General features: G+C 52.1%; 1 protein-coding gene across 1 annotated transcript; it reads right to left on the bottom strand.

The window, feature by feature from the left end:
- Nucleotides 1-8,906: 8,906 nt before the first annotated feature.
- RFLNB (refilin B) lies at nucleotides 8,907-15,412 on the bottom strand. The gene is made up of 3 exons (XM_053961622.1): nucleotides 15,154-15,412; nucleotides 13,716-13,825; nucleotides 8,907-11,618 (listed from the first exon to the last, which is right to left on the bottom strand). The coding sequence occupies exons 1-3, from the start codon at nucleotides 15,355-15,357 to the stop codon at nucleotides 11,288-11,290; spliced, it is 645 nt and encodes a 214-aa protein (XP_053817597.1). The 5' UTR covers nucleotides 15,358-15,412; the 3' UTR covers nucleotides 8,907-11,287.
- Between the last annotated feature and the right edge of the window lie 1,062 nt (nucleotides 15,413-16,474).

The raw sequence follows: 16,474 nt of genomic DNA, 5'->3' as shown, positions 1-16,474 counted from the left end.
TAAATACAATGCCCTGGAGGTCCATGCCAGTCCTGTGAGTGGGAAGATAAAATCAGCTCGACAGGAAAGCCGACATCCAGCACCAACAACTCTTTATTAACGAGAGGCACTTGAGATATGGTGAGCTAAAAAAAAAAAAAAACCAAAAAAACGAACCCAAAAAACCCAACAGGTTTTGCCAAAGCAAAGCAGCCTCCAGGTGCTCCAGCACCCCTTGATGCCGGGGAGGAAAGCCAGCACTGTTCCACCTGCCAAGGTGTATCTTTATTCATCAGACTTTGGACCCATTTCCTCCTGATCCCCAGCCAGGCAGGTGCCTTATGCAAAGTGAATAATTCATGAAGACAGCAGGCTCTTTCTGACTCGCTTTCGGGGGCAGGTTGATCTGGCGTAGGCCTGGGAGAAGCAAATTAGCATCTAAACGGCCAATTAGAGAAACTCATTTCACTATTCTGCTATGCTAAAAAGCTCGGGAGGCCTGAGGCTGGCAGTGCGGCACCTCCCAGCCTCCGGAGAAGCATCAGGTTTCTTGGAAAGAAAGGGACAGAGGGAAGCGCTGAGCGCAGGCCAGCTTTTGTCAAGGAATCCCGTGCAGAAGAGGAGCCACATGCCAGGCTGTTTCACGGGTAACCTCCAGTGAACCAGGAAAAGAACAACCCGTGGCCGTGGAGAAACTCTGCTGAGCAGCCAGGCCTTGCCAAAAAACTCCCTCTCCTCCGAGCCGCAGGCACATCTGGAGGATGGAATAGCTTTCCTCAGCACCCTTAAGGCATAATACTGGTTTTAGGCACCCTTTGAACACCACCACAAACGCGGCCGCTCCAAGGCTGTTATCACCCTGGACGTCGTTGCCACGAGCAGAAGGAAAGCCGTGGACTTTGACCAGGTGCTGGAGAGCACCTGAGCCAACCTGCAGCACCCCAAACAGCCCGAGGGTGGGCACAGCACGTCGCTGTTACCTGCACATCCAACGCACATCGCCTAAAACCCACGGCAATCCTCCCTCCCACCTCCCAGCCTGCACAAGCTCCCAAAAGCCAGGACGTGCCTGGAAACTTTTCCTCGGAGCTCATCGCTTTCACCTCCCACCTCTGGCTCGTTTCCCTCCACGTCTTTGCCATTTAGAGTTCATTCCCTTCCCCGCCTGAATTCCCAGAAGGGCCGGGGGTGGGAAGGGACCTGCGGAGCTGCCCCAAGCCCAGCCCCAGGGCAGGCTCCAGGACACATCCCGGCCATCGCCCAGCTGCTCCCGGAGCCTTTCAGGGAACTCTGGCAGCCGTGGAGGCCCGGCTGAGGCTGCCCCGGGCTCCTCCAAGCTGCTCCCCATTCCCAGAGCCCACAGACCCCGGGCACGGCGCTTTTCCTCCAGGTGCCCGACAGCCGCTGCGTGCCGGGCGCTGAATCTCAGCTCCAACTCCGCCCGGAGCGCCCCAAACCGAGCCGAGTTAGGCTGAGCCGAGCCGAGCCGAGCCGAGCCGCTCCCCCCCCGCACCCACCTGCGCTCCGGCCTCACTCGCGGTCGCTCCGCGGAGCCGCTGCCCCGGCGGGACGAGGCGGAAACGGAGCCGCACCTGCGCCCGCCCCCGCCCGCCCTCCGCGCCCCGCGGGGCCGCGCGTCCCCTGCTGGTGTCCGGAGCTGGCCCCGAGCGGCGCCGGGCACCGCCAGATGTGCGCTGGGAAAGGCTGGAGGGATGTGGGTGCAGCCAGATGTGCGCTGGGAGCTGCTGGAGGGATGTGGGTGCAGCCAGATGTGCGCTGGGAAAGGCTGAAGGGATGTGGGTGCAGCCAAATGTGCGCTGGGAAAGGCTGGAGGGATGTGGGTGCAGCCAGATGTGCGCTGGGAAAGGCTGAAGGGATGTGGGTGCAGCCAGATGTGCGCTGGGAGCTGCTGGAGGGATGTGGGTGCAGCCAGATGTGTGCTGGGAGCGGCTGGAGGGATGTGGGCACAGCCAGATGTGCGCTGGGAAAGGCTGGAGGGGTGTGGGTGCAGCCAGATGTGCACTGGGAAAGGCTGAAGGGATGTGGGTGCAGCCAGATGTGCGCTGGAAGCAGCTGGAGGGGATGTGGGCACAGCCAGATGTGCCCCAGGACCTGTGTGAGGCTCCAGGCACTGCCAGATGTTCACCAGGAGCAGAACAGGGCTGTGGGCACAGCCAGATGTGATCCAGGTATGGCTAACAGGGATGTGGGCACAGCCAGATGTGCCCCAGAACCTTTTCTGGGCTGTGGGCACTGCCAGATGTGCATCCCAAAACAGAGCAAGAACCCACGGGAAAAATGCACCCAACCATAAACAAGGAAAGGTGGTACCAAAGCAAACCCCGAAAAAGACCGAATAAAAAGTTTCCCAAAACAATAACAACAAAAACCCCATCCAAAACAGAAACAAAACAAACAAAACTACCCAACCAAACAAAGCACAAACCCACACAAACAAAACAAACCCTCCAACAACCAGGGAAAAAAAAAAAAAAAAAGAAAAAAAAAATCCCAAAAAGCAAACCAACCCAAAATCCACACAAGAAACAAACAAACAAAAAATCCAACCCAAACAAAAAACGAACTTTGCAGGGGTTAAAAAAAATGTTCACACCAAGAACAGAACAAGGCCAGGCCTGGGACGAGCACAGGGGGCTCAGAACTTTTAAAACTGAAGGGCCCAAACCTCCTGAGCAATCCCAATTACAGACATTTGCTGGTAATAGCAGCAAAATTTGGGTTTGTGAAGGGACAGCCTGGGATCCTATGGTGAGTCAACAGCAAAGCACAGGAACACAATTATTCCTTTGCACTAGAACACAGGAATTTGGGCTCGCTATTGTCTAAATGTCCAGTTGATGCTGTGAGTAAACTCGCCATGTGACAGGAAGGGATGGGGGGAAATGAGAGAGGGAAAAGAGAAAGGAAGAGAAAATAAATTGTGTTTCTACTGTTTCTGTTCAGAGCTGGCTCTTGAGAAATCTGCAGCCTCTGCAAACCCTTTCACTCCACACATCCACCAGCCCTCAGGACCAGCTCAGGGACCCTCAGCCACCTTTCACCTGAATCAAGCTCAAGTCTAAGCACATATTTTTCTTTTTGGTTCAGGAAGCTGTTGAAAAATACATCAGAGGAAGCATTTTGCATGAACACAGAGCCTGCAGTTCTGTGGAAGAAAACACTTGACGATGACATTTCGCACCAGGGTAGTTCTTCCACACAGTCAATAATATAAATAAATTAAACACACGGTTCAGCCAACTTCAGGAAGAAGATAAATTACCTTGTTTAACCAGCTGTGCTGGCAGGGAAATGACACACATCTCAGAGCCTGCATCCATCCTGCTGTTACAGGATTTGCTTGTCAGGATCCCCACAGATGCTCCAGAGTCTGCAAGGCTGGGCCTTGGTGCCACAGAGAATAAATATGACATTACATTAAATATTTTTAAAGGCTAAATTCAGGTCTTATCTTTGATAGCACGGAGTCAATTTTTAATAGACTCGTTTCTCAGAAGCCAGGCACTTCCAGTTCTACCCAAAGAACCCTTCAAAGTCTCTCTTTTATCAATGATGGGTTTTGCTGAATTATTCACCAGATCGCAGCTGCCAGAGATTTTAAATATTCCCATTACAAGGACAATGAGGGATAACAACCTCCTCCTGCAGGCTCACCAGTGGCACCGTGCATGCCCTCAGCTGATCCCTTCTCCTCTCCTGTGTCACCTCAGGCTGGCACGTCCCTCAAGGAATGGAGAAGAAAGAGCAGCTTTTTGGAGAGGTTGAACTCGTGGGTGTGGTGTCCTGCAGAGGAACCACAGGTGCCTAAAAGCAGCTTCATTGTACAGCAGAATGGTCCAAGCTGGGAGAATCCTGGAGTGCTCCAGGATTCCCAGTTTGGACTGGTGAACACCAGGAGGTCAAACTGGCTGGATCCTTATCTGTGAACAGCCATTTCCCAGGAAAACTGGCTGACACCTGGCAAGGAGCTGTCTGGCACTGCTTCCCCATCTGCCTGACTGCCCCAGCTCAGTTCAGCTGCTTCACAATTCACAGCAAGAAGTCCAGGGCTTTTCTCCAAGCTGTTGCTCTGATTGCAATCCTCTGATTCAATTTGTGCTCGTCCCTCTAATTACCTCTCCTTAATAAAATGTCAATGATTCTGTCCCTAATCTGAACCAAAAAGGTCTTGTTTACAGAGCACACCTGCTCGAGGGTGTACAAGACAAAGCAACGCTGGAAGAATATTGATGCTTCACAGCAAAATCTGCTTATTTTTAAACCTGTTTTGAAGAAAAAAAATCCCAATTCTGATCCACATTTTGCTTGCATGGGCAAGGCTCAGGTCTAATTCTCCTTTCCTTGTTCATACTGAGCCTGCAGCACCCACAGGAACATTTCACAAGGCTTCCTTAGTAGCCCATGTGTAGATCCATACACAACTTCTGTGCCTCTGTGGCACAGGAAAATGATGCACATTTGGGAATAAACTGGGAAATTTAGAGAAACTTCACAGTGTAGTTGTATTCAAAGTCAAAAAGTGCACCAGGGTTTGCATGAGGATGATGCCCTTTCAGGATAACCTAATCTGCTGCCAGGGGCACCCCAGCTCCCAGCCCCTGCAGCAGCAGAAGGGGCAGGTCAACCAGGACAAAGCTGCTCCTACCTGTCCTGGCATTCCAGGGAAAAGCTGTCAGAAGATGATTTTCTTTACGGGCAGCTCAGGCCAGCAGCTCCCACTGGGCTCTAATTTTGGCTGGCGAGTCAGGTTTTATCATAATAAAATTAACAACCACCACCACTTGTCATTAGCAACAAGTAATCCCCTTCCAAAAATACCACGCTGCCTTCCCAGTCTGGATGAATTATTTACACCCCATCACTGCTGCTGCCGTTTTCCTTGTCTCCTGTCCTGTGTCACTGTCCCTTTTATCCACAGGCAGGCTTTGGGGACCCTCTGGCTGCTGTCCAGCATCAGAAATCACCATCACTGCCAGCCCCTGCTGCCTGGGCAGGAGAGCATCGGTGGGAGCAGGAGCCTGATGCCACCACCTGTCCCAGTGCCACCAGCAGCGCCACATCTCAACAGAGCAGGAGAAAAGGGGAAGGGAGGAAGAGGAGGAAGCACCCAAAAGGGATTAAACCAGGGAGAGGAGCTGTAAGAGGAGCACGGCTTCAGCAGCTGTTCCTGGAGTGTGAGGAAGGATTTTCACCTCTGGAGGAGATGTGCTGATCTGTGAGGGTCTCACTGCTCTTCCCACCAACAGCCAGCAGCAAGGGCAGGGCTCAGCAGCCCCAAAAACCAACAGAAGCAAGGGCAGGGCTGCAGCAGCCCCAAAAACCTCGGAGAGATGTTGCTGCCTCTGAAACTGTGCTTCCATCACTCTGGTGGGAGTAAAGGCGGAGAGGGAGGGGAAGGAAAAGGCAAACTGAGCAAGAGGAAGGGAAACGGGAAGAGGAGGGAAGGGAAGGACAAGTTTCCCCCAGCGCCTTGATTTACAGGGCTGGGGTGCCGTGAAGGGGTGGGATGATTTGGGGTTTGGTGCTTCCCCTGCAAATCCTGCAGCACCTCGGGGCCGGGACAAGGACAAGGGACAAGGACAAGGACAAGGACAAGGGACAAGGACAAGGGACAAGGACAAAGGACAGGCACAGCCCAGCGCTGCTCACGCAGGGGACAGGGCACGGGAGCGACAAAGAGGCGAGCCCAGGCTTGTCCCTGTGCCACCGCTGCCCTGGAGACCCGGCCGGGAGGGAAGGCGCCGGCATGGAGGGGAGAAGGCTGGAGGGAGGAGAGGGGAAGGGAGAAGGTGAGGAGGAGGGGAAGGCGCAGAGGGGTCACAGACAGGAGGGAGGCCACGCTGAGGGTGCTGAATTTGCCCCCCCCTGCTCCCTGCCAGGCCATTCCAGGGCCGTTCCCCTGGGGCAGCAGAGGGATGCGGGCAGGAGGAGGCGGCGGGACCCGGGACCTCCTCCAGCAGCTGGCACGAAGCCACCACGGAGAAAGGAGCCACCAGGCAGGAGTGCCACCACCGCCAGCACGAGGGCAGGTGAGAAAAACCAGCTTTTCCCAGGAAACCACCGATGGTGCTTTAAAACCTTCCCCTGCCCCCTGTTTATACACAGATTTTCCCCTCTAGCTACAAATTTATCCCAGAGATGGAGCACATGTAACTACGCCGAATAAGCAGTAGGAGGCATAAGGCACCTGCCAGGGAGTAGAGAATTCCATAAAGTGCCCGGGATTTGGGATGCTGTTAATATTTAGGGGATATTTAAATATTCAGCCTTGCACTGGGTTACAGCACTGATCTGTCAGTGGGGGTGAGTGGTTGGTAAAAATTACAGAAAAGGAAGGGTAAATTTAAAAAAAAAATCTGTGTAAAGGAATAATTCCATTCATTTCCACTATCTTAGTACAAAAAGTGCCTGAAAGTTTCCAGAAATTGTAAATAAAATCACATGGCTTACTGTATTAATGGATGACAGCTTAAAAAAAAAAAAAACAACAACTCAGGATCAATTTCCTGCTAAAATTGACTCAGGCAAACACAGTGAACTTGATGCCAGTGCAGAAGTGCTATTAATGCATTAACAGCTTCAATAAATACATTTTACAGGTGTGATAATCCCTATGTTGGCCAGTGGGAAAAATATCTATTTCCTACTTAAAAATAAGATTTCTGGGCCATTACTATTTTTCCTGTCCATTTGGGGTTTTATTAAGGCACAGAAAGCAGTCGCCTCATTTTATTTTTGTTTTATGAAATAAGCAGGAAAACCTCAGAGGCAACCCTTAATTTTTTGCTAACAGCATTTATCATTTCAGCAGGAAAACAGCACCAAAAAACCAGAAAGCAGCGGGCCCACTCCCCTCCAGCACTCCAAATCCCAGCTCCTGGGAGGAACCCCGACTCAGGCCAAAACACTGCAGAGGGGAATGAGGAAGATGTAAAAATAAGCAAGGCTGTAGCATCAGCCGGCAGCATTTTGGGTTCTAGCAGGGCAGAGGAAGGTCTCTGTGCTCAGCTGAGCGAAAGCCTCCGCTGGGATGGGATTCTGGAGGATCCCCAGGCAGAGAGGGAAAGGCTGCGTGTTTATAGGGTGAACAGGAGGAAAAGGTATGAATTGTATATCCAGGAGCACTTCCCAGCTGCCAGGAATTCCCCACCCCTCCACGGCAGCAGCAGGTGAAGGAGATTCCTGCAGTAATTATTTGGAAGAGCAAAAATCACTGTGCCTGGATGCTGATTGAGGAATTGCTGTGAACTGAATGCTGAAGGAGCCTCTGAGCTGCACCAGGGGTGTCACCCAAAATCCCAACAATTTCTTCATCTTGGCAGTGGTTCCTCACTGTCTGTGTCTGTGTGGAGGAAGGGACGTTTTTATTTTAAAAAACAAACCAACCTGTTAAAGTGTGGATGCAACTCAGACTGCATCAACAATTAGAAGTGCTCCTTTCCACGCTGTGTTTGTGCTAATTATTGCTGTTGGTTTATTTCCAAATAAAACTCCTAAACTGTCCAGGTATTCACGTTGTACATTGCACATTTGTGAGCAGATGAAGGACCAGACACCTTGTTTAGAGGCTGAAATTATTTCCAGGCACATGAACTTACCTTCCTTGAAACTGGGCAAGCTGCAAAGTCAGCATGGAAATCCAGCCCTCACCTCCTGCCTTTTGATCCAATCGTTGAGTGTTTTATTTTGCAACAAAAATTCATTATCTCAGACCCTCAGATGTGACATTCTGGAGAAGCACACGTGAAAGGGAAACAGCACATCCAGAACAACAAAGTTTCCTTGGAACTGTAGGTGCTAATTAGAAGCTCATTGGGTCAATATAAATTAAATATCACATGGTAGAGCCTTGTACTCGCCTACTTCAAATTTTTATAGTAAAAGAATGCTTTTCATATGGAGTGTCATGCCAATGCTTAAGGAGAACAGCTCACTAGAGGAAGCATTTGAAAGTTAGGTGACATCTGAAAGTCTCCCCGAACTCCTCTGAAAGACACTGTGCTGACTTCTAAAGTTTTGTTCTTAATGGCTTTTTAAATCGACCCTTTTATCCAGAAGTGATGTTTATAAGTGGTTTTTCTCCTATTTAATACTTCAAAACTCCAGGATACCCAAAAGCTCTCAGCCTTTTGCTGGAAGCAGCAGCTTTGGAGCAGCTCCACGGCTCCCCAGACCCCAATAATGTCATTACATGCAACTCTAGAGCTTCCACAAGCACATAACCAGATGAACAATAAAAAGTGAGCAAAAAATCCCATTAGGAATTAATTAACTGATGTTCAATTACATCCATTCCTGCTCTGCCAGAGTCACTAACAAAATCAGCACGCCTGCAAAATGTGGAAAGGTTAAAAGAACAGATTAAGCATCCAGAAAGCCACCGCAGCATTTCTCTGAACACAATAGCTTATAATCATCTCTTTTGGTTTTATAAAGTTTAATGCATAACACACTCTAGTCTTATGTTTATGCTGTGTTCACTAATGCAGCACTTGAACATCTACATTTTAAAAATAAATTCCTCCTGGTTAAATACATGTTATATTTGAAAGGGATTAGTTCTTCACTCGAAGGATATGCTGAAATTCTTACCAGAAACTCTCTTTAAAAGTAAAGCCGTACCAGATGAACGACTCAAACACATTAAGGAGAGGATTTTCAGCTGTCTTTAAAGCACTTTTTCAATGTCTTACTAAACTGAGAAATCCACAACATTTGGTGTTGGTTTGGTTTTTAATATAGACAGTTTTATATAGGAAACACCCTCCTAGAATATGTAAACAAAAATAGAAGAGAAAGGAGGGGAGCTGGGATTGGCAGGAAATATTATGTATTTATTTCTAAGTAACTACCACAATAAACACTGAAAAGCTTTGAATGAGAAATAAAGAGACTTCCCTGCAGGATGGTTTTCAGATCATTTATTACCAATAAAGTAAAAGACAAATTGAAAATCAGAAGGAAGGGGTGGGAAACATCACAGACACCAGAACACTTGCACAGAGCTAATCAGAGCTTTGCAAATGTTGGAACATAAATAATTTAAAAGGTATCTCTACCAATTAAAATATTCTTAAGAGGTACACATTAAGTTTGCTTGCTTTATAAAAATCAGGTGCTTTATCCTAAAACCGGAGCGTGAGGGCTATTTTGTGGGTTATTTTGCTTCTAACCAGGAACAGCTAATGGCTACAACTTAAAACAACCTCCTGTTAGACCTGTTCCAAGTGGATTCCTTGGGAGAGCATTTGTGGGAGCAATCCAGGGTCCGTGTTCTCCCAGAATCCCGTGACCAGCACCAGCTGCTGCAGGAGCGAGGTGCGGGGAGCGAGGGATGGAGCAACCCGGTCCCACAGAGCGGAGTGTGAAACCCCACGGGCTGTGGGGTGAGCTGGGCCTTCTGTTACACCACGAGGACATCCTGGGGCACAGTTGGGGCAGAATTGCATCATCTGTTTGACACACATCTCCCCAGTCTTGCAGCCTGAGACCGAAGTGTTTAAGGGTGACGCCGCGCTGCTCTTAACTCCGGAGCGCTGCCTGCCCGCCCCTGTCCTCTCCCATCCTGGGATTGTTTTAGGAGCTGCCTTTCTGAGGCAAGTACCAAAGGTGAAGGATGTTCTTTTCTGTGCTAATAAATAAGTAAAAAAACCCAACAACAACAATAATAAAAATCCCAAACCATACAAACTCAAGCTTTCCTTCTTGCTGCACTCTTCATCTCCCAACTCCTTTCAGTTCCCTGGGATTCACTTCCACACCATCCATCACACTTGCACAAACACACGTTAAGCACAGCTCAAGAACAGCCTCCCGAGGCTGCCACTGACAAAACTCACCCCTGGGGCTGTGCTTTGCCAAGTCCTCTTTAAAAGCTGCTCCAGGACTGGTGTTGCACAGCCGCACCTCGGGGGAGTTTTGGAATACGTGGAAAAGCCGTGTCCAGCTAAGACAGGTCTATCAGGTGGTTCTGAGAGGCTACACCACACAAAAACCAGCCCAACCCACGCTCCCCAAAGCAGATGCTCTCCACACTACGTTCTGTCAACACAGGGAAAAAAAAAAAAATCTGGGAAAAGAAGGAAACCTCTCTGTCTTATTTTCACCAAGGCACACGATAAACGAACGCACGTAACATCCAGACAGACTTTCATATAGCTGAAGCTATTCCCTTTGGTCCCCAAACTCATCACGCACTCAGGAGAGGCTTTCCAGCAGCCTGCAGACAGGCAGAGGCTGCCCCATCCCAGTGACACCCCTGATCCCCAGGACACGGATTTGTGCCATGACAAGCTCAGCTGGGAAGCAGAGCTGCAGCTGTGGATTTTGTTATGCACTACAAACCTGCCTGTCCCTTGCTACTTTTACCTCCTCCCAGCCCCATCACAACAGTGTCTCACACCCAATCCAGCACCTCCATTGCCATTTTGGGTCTCTCTGTTCAGCATTTTATCTGAATCTTGCTTTGGTTTACAGCTCCTTTAGTGCACACGGCCTGTGTGGGCAAAAACAAGGCACTTGTGGTTTTCTACCTCCACATCACCAAGATCCAAAAACACAGGGAGAGTTTCTGGTCTGGTATTCTCTGTTGCAAGCCCTGCTGCAGGCACAGAAACACTTGTGTGTCACCCAGAGCACAGGTTCCTCGTCACCCTAAGAACTGGAATCACACGATCCTGTCTCTGCTGCCTGGAGCTGCAGAAGCAGTTCATCTCCCGCTCTGCTCAGAACCCCTCTTCTTCCCAATTTACACCTTCACACGAAACGTGAATGCCGTACGTTAACATTTTTGGATGTGTTAAATGCAGAATTCTGGGGATTTCTCTGTTAGCCTTTTCCAGCAATTTCCAGGGGATGGTTCTTCTGGAGAAAACACGATCTAAACAGAAATGGCTGACAGCTCTACGTGTAACCAAACCACCTGGTGGATTCTCTGCAAGAGAGCGAGCTGCCCTTGCTTGTTGCACATCACCACGAAGCACCAAATGGATCTCCACCTGCCAGGCACTACCCCACACTCTTCCTTACCTGTCAGCTTTTCCTCTGGGAAATCACTTCCCGTTATTTTCACCTGATTACTGCGGGGAAGGGGAGGGAACCCGCGGCTTTTGGAGGCGAAGAGCCAAGTCCCTCGCTAAGTTACGCTCCCACGGAAAACCGCGCTCGGGCCGTCGTGACGCTTGAAAGCAGGAGTTAAGAGCTGAGAGGGAGGGGCTGTGCCTGCTTTTAGCAAGTGGAGTTAGCACAGTACGTGAGGGACGGATCGGAGCGAGGGGGGCGGCCGCGGTCAGCAGCCGTCCAGGCCGCAGTCGGCGCCGAGGCACTCCGAGGTTTCCAGCTCCACGCTGGAGAGGAACCTGCGCGCGGCCTTGCGGCAGTTGTAGTCCAGCGTGGTGGTGTAGACAGTCTTGGCGTGCTTCGGGTAGATGATGGTGGTGCTGGTGAAGCGCCGGGGCCTGTGGCGCGGCTCGAAGCGCACCTCGGCCTTGTAGCTGCGCCACGAGCAGTTGGGCACGCAGACGATGGTCTGGCTGCACGAGGCCACGCTCAGCCCCACGGGCAGGTACACGTCGTCGATGAAGTGCTTCTCCGAGTCGTACCTCACCGAGGAGGTGTACCTGCAACAGAAAAGCCCGTGCTTATCCTGGAATGATCAGGCAGAATCACTGGGTTGGAAGGGACCTTTAAGATCATCGAGTCCAACCCAGCCCCGCACCTCAGCTAGACCATGGCACTGAGTGCCACTTCCAGGCTTGTTTTAAACACATCCATGGTGATTCCACCACCTCCCTGGGCAGACCACTCCAGTATTTTATCACCCCTTCTGTAAAAAACTTTTTCCTATATCCTATATCCTAACTTTTTCCTATATCCTATCACATTTTCTGTAAAAAACTTTTTCCTATATTTCCCTTGGCGCAGCTTGAGACTGTATCCTCTCGTTCTGTCAGCTGCTGCTTGGAGAAGGAGACAAAGCCCTGACTCCAGCCACCTTTCAGGGAGTTGTAGAGAGTGATAAGGTCACCTCTGAGTCTCCTTTTCTCCAGGCTGAACACCCCCAGCTCCCTCAGTCGCTCCTCACAGGGTTTGTGTTCCCAGCCCCTCTCCAGCCTCGTTGCCTCCTTTGGACATGCTCAAGCATCTCAACGTCCTTCCCAAACGGAGGGGCCCAAACAGTGATTACAGGGAAGAAGTAATTCTAATATAACTACAGAGGTTTAACTACAGCAGTGCAATTGTAGCTGGTAGCTAGGAGAGCATTTCTGTTGGAGACAAGCTCCAGTCACAGAAAAACAATCTTTAAACGTTGTTGAGCTCATCCATAGAAATAACTCCGTGTAGTCTCAGGCTTCTCAGATTCTTTACTTTTACAATTAAAGGACAAGGTTTCATATTTGCACGAATGTGTTCTGGCATCAGCATGACTGATGTCCTGCAAAACATGGGATATCTGAGGTGGATGAAGCAGGGCTGAGGATGGGCTGCTAGAGGGGATCTGTGAGCTCTGCTCATGGGTTTGTGGGGAAGAGGAGCTGTTGGGTACTGGGGTGGCTCCTCATCCCACCTCACACAGAACCATCTGCTGGTGCCTTACACGTTTACAGGATGAGAAAAGAGCCTTTTGTTAGCAGCCTTGCCAGGATTATCACCACTTAGCCCAGCTGCCAGCACTACCAAAACTTCTTCTCAGCCCTGATCTCTGAACGTACAAACCTCCTGCAAACTCCCAAACCCAGAGGCCTTGATCCACGTTTAGGCTCGGCACACAAACATCCCAAGTGCTCTGAGCTGGGAAGCACACGTTATCTGCTCAGCTCTTCCCTGCCAGGAATCCCACGGGAGTGCTCTGCTATCTCCCCTGGCACGGGGCACTCTCCAAAGACAAACTCCTGAAGATTCAGCTGGCAGGAAAACACTCCAGTTTGCACACCCAAATCCTCCGTGACTGGGTTGCAAAAGGAAGTTTTTATCTCCCTCACACTGTGACAACTCTGTGCTGGCTTTTCCACTAACTAAGGAGTTAACTGCCTCCAATTCCAGCCACAGCACAGGCTCCTTCCCCACACCAGGACATAATTCTCCCTATCCTCCCCTGCATTAGGCTTCCATTTGATTTTATCAGCCTCCCTCTAATTGCACAGTCATCAACCAGGAGCCTTCTTTTCTCATTACTGCAAATCATGGTGTTCAAAGGAATAATTCACAGGCTGTGAAGTGATGCAGTGCATTAAAAATAGAGAATTATGCACTCCTCTGAATGTTACCATTTCTTTTAGTTCACGCAATCAGCCATAGCTGTTAAGATAGAAAGTGCTTATTATAAAACCAGGAGGTTGAAAGAGCAAAATTTCTTTCCCTTAATGAAACAGTCCTAGAAAGATCTTTGAAGCTCTTCCCTCACGATTACCTCGTGGTTAATCAGCTGAAGGGCAACATTTTGGAGCAGTGCAAGGAAGGAAAAGCAGGAGAGTAAAATATAAGAAAGTCTTCCTGGAAAAATAACCAACAAAACAACCATATGGGTGGGATTAAACGAGGCTGAACACTCCTTTAGCCTGTACAAATGTCCAGGTCCAGGAATGTACAGCTGCAGAGAACAATGGCTCTGCAAATAAATTAACTTGACTCACAGGCACTGATAAGGCCTAACTGCTCCTTTACAGGCTAGCTCCTCTAACTCCTTCCAAACGAGATGACTGTAGCACAATATTTACCTTATTTCCTTCGGTGGTAAAGGGTCAAACTCAACGCCTTCGCCAAAGGATAAAGGACACAATCTTGGAGGGCAGCTGGAGAGAATGGGGCTGGGGGAGAACACGGAACTCTGCAAAAGAAATGCAAAATGCTTTATGCTACCATACTGTTGCACCTCTTATGTTACAATGCAGCACATTCTCAGGAAAACAGATTTATTTATCACTTGGTGTGGAGCTGCTGAGGTTCACATTTACGTGCAGGAGGATCTGCTAGACCAAGATGTGCTACAGGTGCATGCTTTAGGCCTGACTCCACACTGGTCTAAAGCACCTCGAGGTGGCCAGGAGCACTTTTTGAAGACAGGGTCCTAACTTCAGGAGCTTAATTCAGAGGAGCCACTCTGGGAAATGAGAGAGGAATGCAAGCCCTCTGTGCAGCATAGCCTGTTCCCTGTATGAACCCACGCTCAAGTTATAACCAACATTTCAGGGGTGGCTGAGAGCTCTCTCCTTGCTGAATTCACCCCATACACCCACGGACAGACCACAGAGGAAATTAACACAGGGCACCTCGCCTTGCTCCACAGCTATGCCCTGGCTCCTGTTTGAAGGCATTAAATCCAGCCTAATTCACATGCCAAGTGTTGGGAAGGATTAACTCATTCCGGCTGAGCCGTGGGTGATTCACTGCCTGTCCCTGTGCTCCTCTCCTGACACCCAGCACCATGAGCTGACACCGAATCCCACAGCCCAAGGAAACCAAAGCAGCCCCGAAGGGATGGAACCCAACCCAACCCGTGTGTGTTTTTGAAGCCACCTCTGCACGTGTGTTTACTATCGAGGGGCTGGGGGGCTGTGAGCATCTTTTCCTCCTATAACCTTTTTCCGGTTTCACAGCAGCACCCCTGTAGAAAAAGGATTTTTTCCTCTAAACCTGCAGTTTCCAAAGTATTTGTACCAGCAGCTCAACATCCAAAACCTATTTGGTGAAAAACCAAAATAACTGAAACCACAAAGCACGACAAAGTTACTGCTCCGGGTCACTCCGGAGTAACGGAGTTCACTTTCCACAGGGATCTCCAAAGACGCGCCGCGATGCCGTCCCAGCCCCGACCCGGCCCGGCAGGGAGAGGAGCTTCCCTTGCAGCCAGAGCTTTGTGCACAGCCCCGGGTTCCCGGCGGGATCCTTCCCTCCCGCCGCAGACCCGTTCCGGGACACGACAGCGGCCGGAGGGCTCGCTTACAACGCAGAGAAACGGCGGGCGGCTGTTCCGACCCATTCCCACCCTCCTTTCCCCACGGGATGCGCGGGGTCCCGGGCGGAGCAGCGCGGCGGGGTCCGAAGGGCAGCGGCTCCGCCGGGGCCCCGCACCTGCCGCGGCGGCAGCGGGACGCGGGGCTGCCGGTCCCGCAGGCTCCGGAGGTGCCGGCAGCGCAGGGAGGGGCCGGTACTCACCGCGGCGGAGGGCGCGGGCGGCTCGGGCTCCGGGAGCCCGTTGGCGGCGGCGCGGTCGGGGCTGCCCGAGGAGAGCAGCCAGGGCGGCGGGGCCGGGCCGGGGCTGGGGGGCAGCCCGGAGTCGGGGCTGTCGAGCCCGGAGTCGCCCCGCTTCCTCATGTCCGGGAGGTCGGGCACCTCCCGCAGGCTGAGCCGCCCCACCATGGCCGAGCCGCCGGTGCCTGCCCCGGCCCGGCCGCTGCCCGCGCTGCGCTCCCTGCGCCGCCTGCGCCCGGGCGGCGGCGGCGGCGGGCGGGGCTGGGGAGGGGCCACGGCAGGGGCGGGGCGTGGCCGGCCGTGTCCCACCCGTGTCCCACCCGTGTCCCACCCGTGTCCCACCCGTGTCCCACCCGCGTCCCCGTGTCCCACCGGTGTCCCCGTGTCCCACCCGTGTCCCCCCGCGTCCCCGTGTCCCACCGGTGTCCCCGTGTCCCACCCGTGTCCCACCCGCGTCCCCGTGTCCCACCCGTGTCCCACCGGTGTCCCCGTGTCCCACCCGTGTCCCACCCGTGTCCCCGTGTCCCACCGGTGTCCCCGTGTCCCACCCGTGTCCCTGTGTCCCACCCGTGTCCCCGTGTCCCAGCCGTGTCCCTGTATCCCACCCTTATCCCTATTCCCACCCGTGTCCCACCCGTGTCCCATCCGTGTCCCACCAGTGTCCCCGTGTCCCACCCGTGTCCCCATATCCCACCGGTGTCCCTGTGTCCCACCCGTGTCCCTGTATCCCACCCTTATCCCTATTCCCACCCGTGTCCCACCCGTGTCCCTGTGTCCCACCCTTATCCCTATTCCCACCCGTGTCCCACCCGTGTCCCTGTGTCCCACCCTTATCCCTGTGTCCCAGCGGTGTCCCCGTGTCCCAGCGGTGTCCCAGTGTCCCACTCTCATCCCTGTGTCCTACCGGTGCCCCCGTGTCCCACCCGTGTCCCTGTGTCCCCCTGCTGTCCCTGTGTCCCCCTGCTGTCCCTGCCCTCCCGGTGCTCGCCGTTTTCCCGCTGTCCCTGCCCTCCCGCTGCCCCCCGTCCTGCCCCCTCGCTCGGAATTAGCCATTGGAAGGTGGCGGAGTCACCGTCCCTGCGTAAGGACAGGCCGGACTCAGCGCTCTGGTGTGGTTGACGAGGTGGGGATGGGTCCCGGGTTGGACTCGATGATCTCGGAGGTCTTTCCCAACCTAAATGATTCTGGGATTCTGTGGGACCATGCCCCATGAGCTGCCCTCCACGCATCCCGGTCCCACCCACAGTGCACCATCCCAATGTGCTGCCAGCACGGATTTTGGGGA

This window comes from Vidua chalybeata, chromosome 20 (assembly GCF_026979565.1).
Source record: "Vidua chalybeata isolate OUT-0048 chromosome 20, bVidCha1 merged haplotype, whole genome shotgun sequence".
In the NCBI taxonomy this organism is placed as follows: Eukaryota; Metazoa; Chordata; class Aves; order Passeriformes; family Viduidae; genus Vidua; species Vidua chalybeata.
Note: the sequence above shows the minus strand (reverse complement) of the source record. Positions and strands in the feature narration are given on the sequence as shown.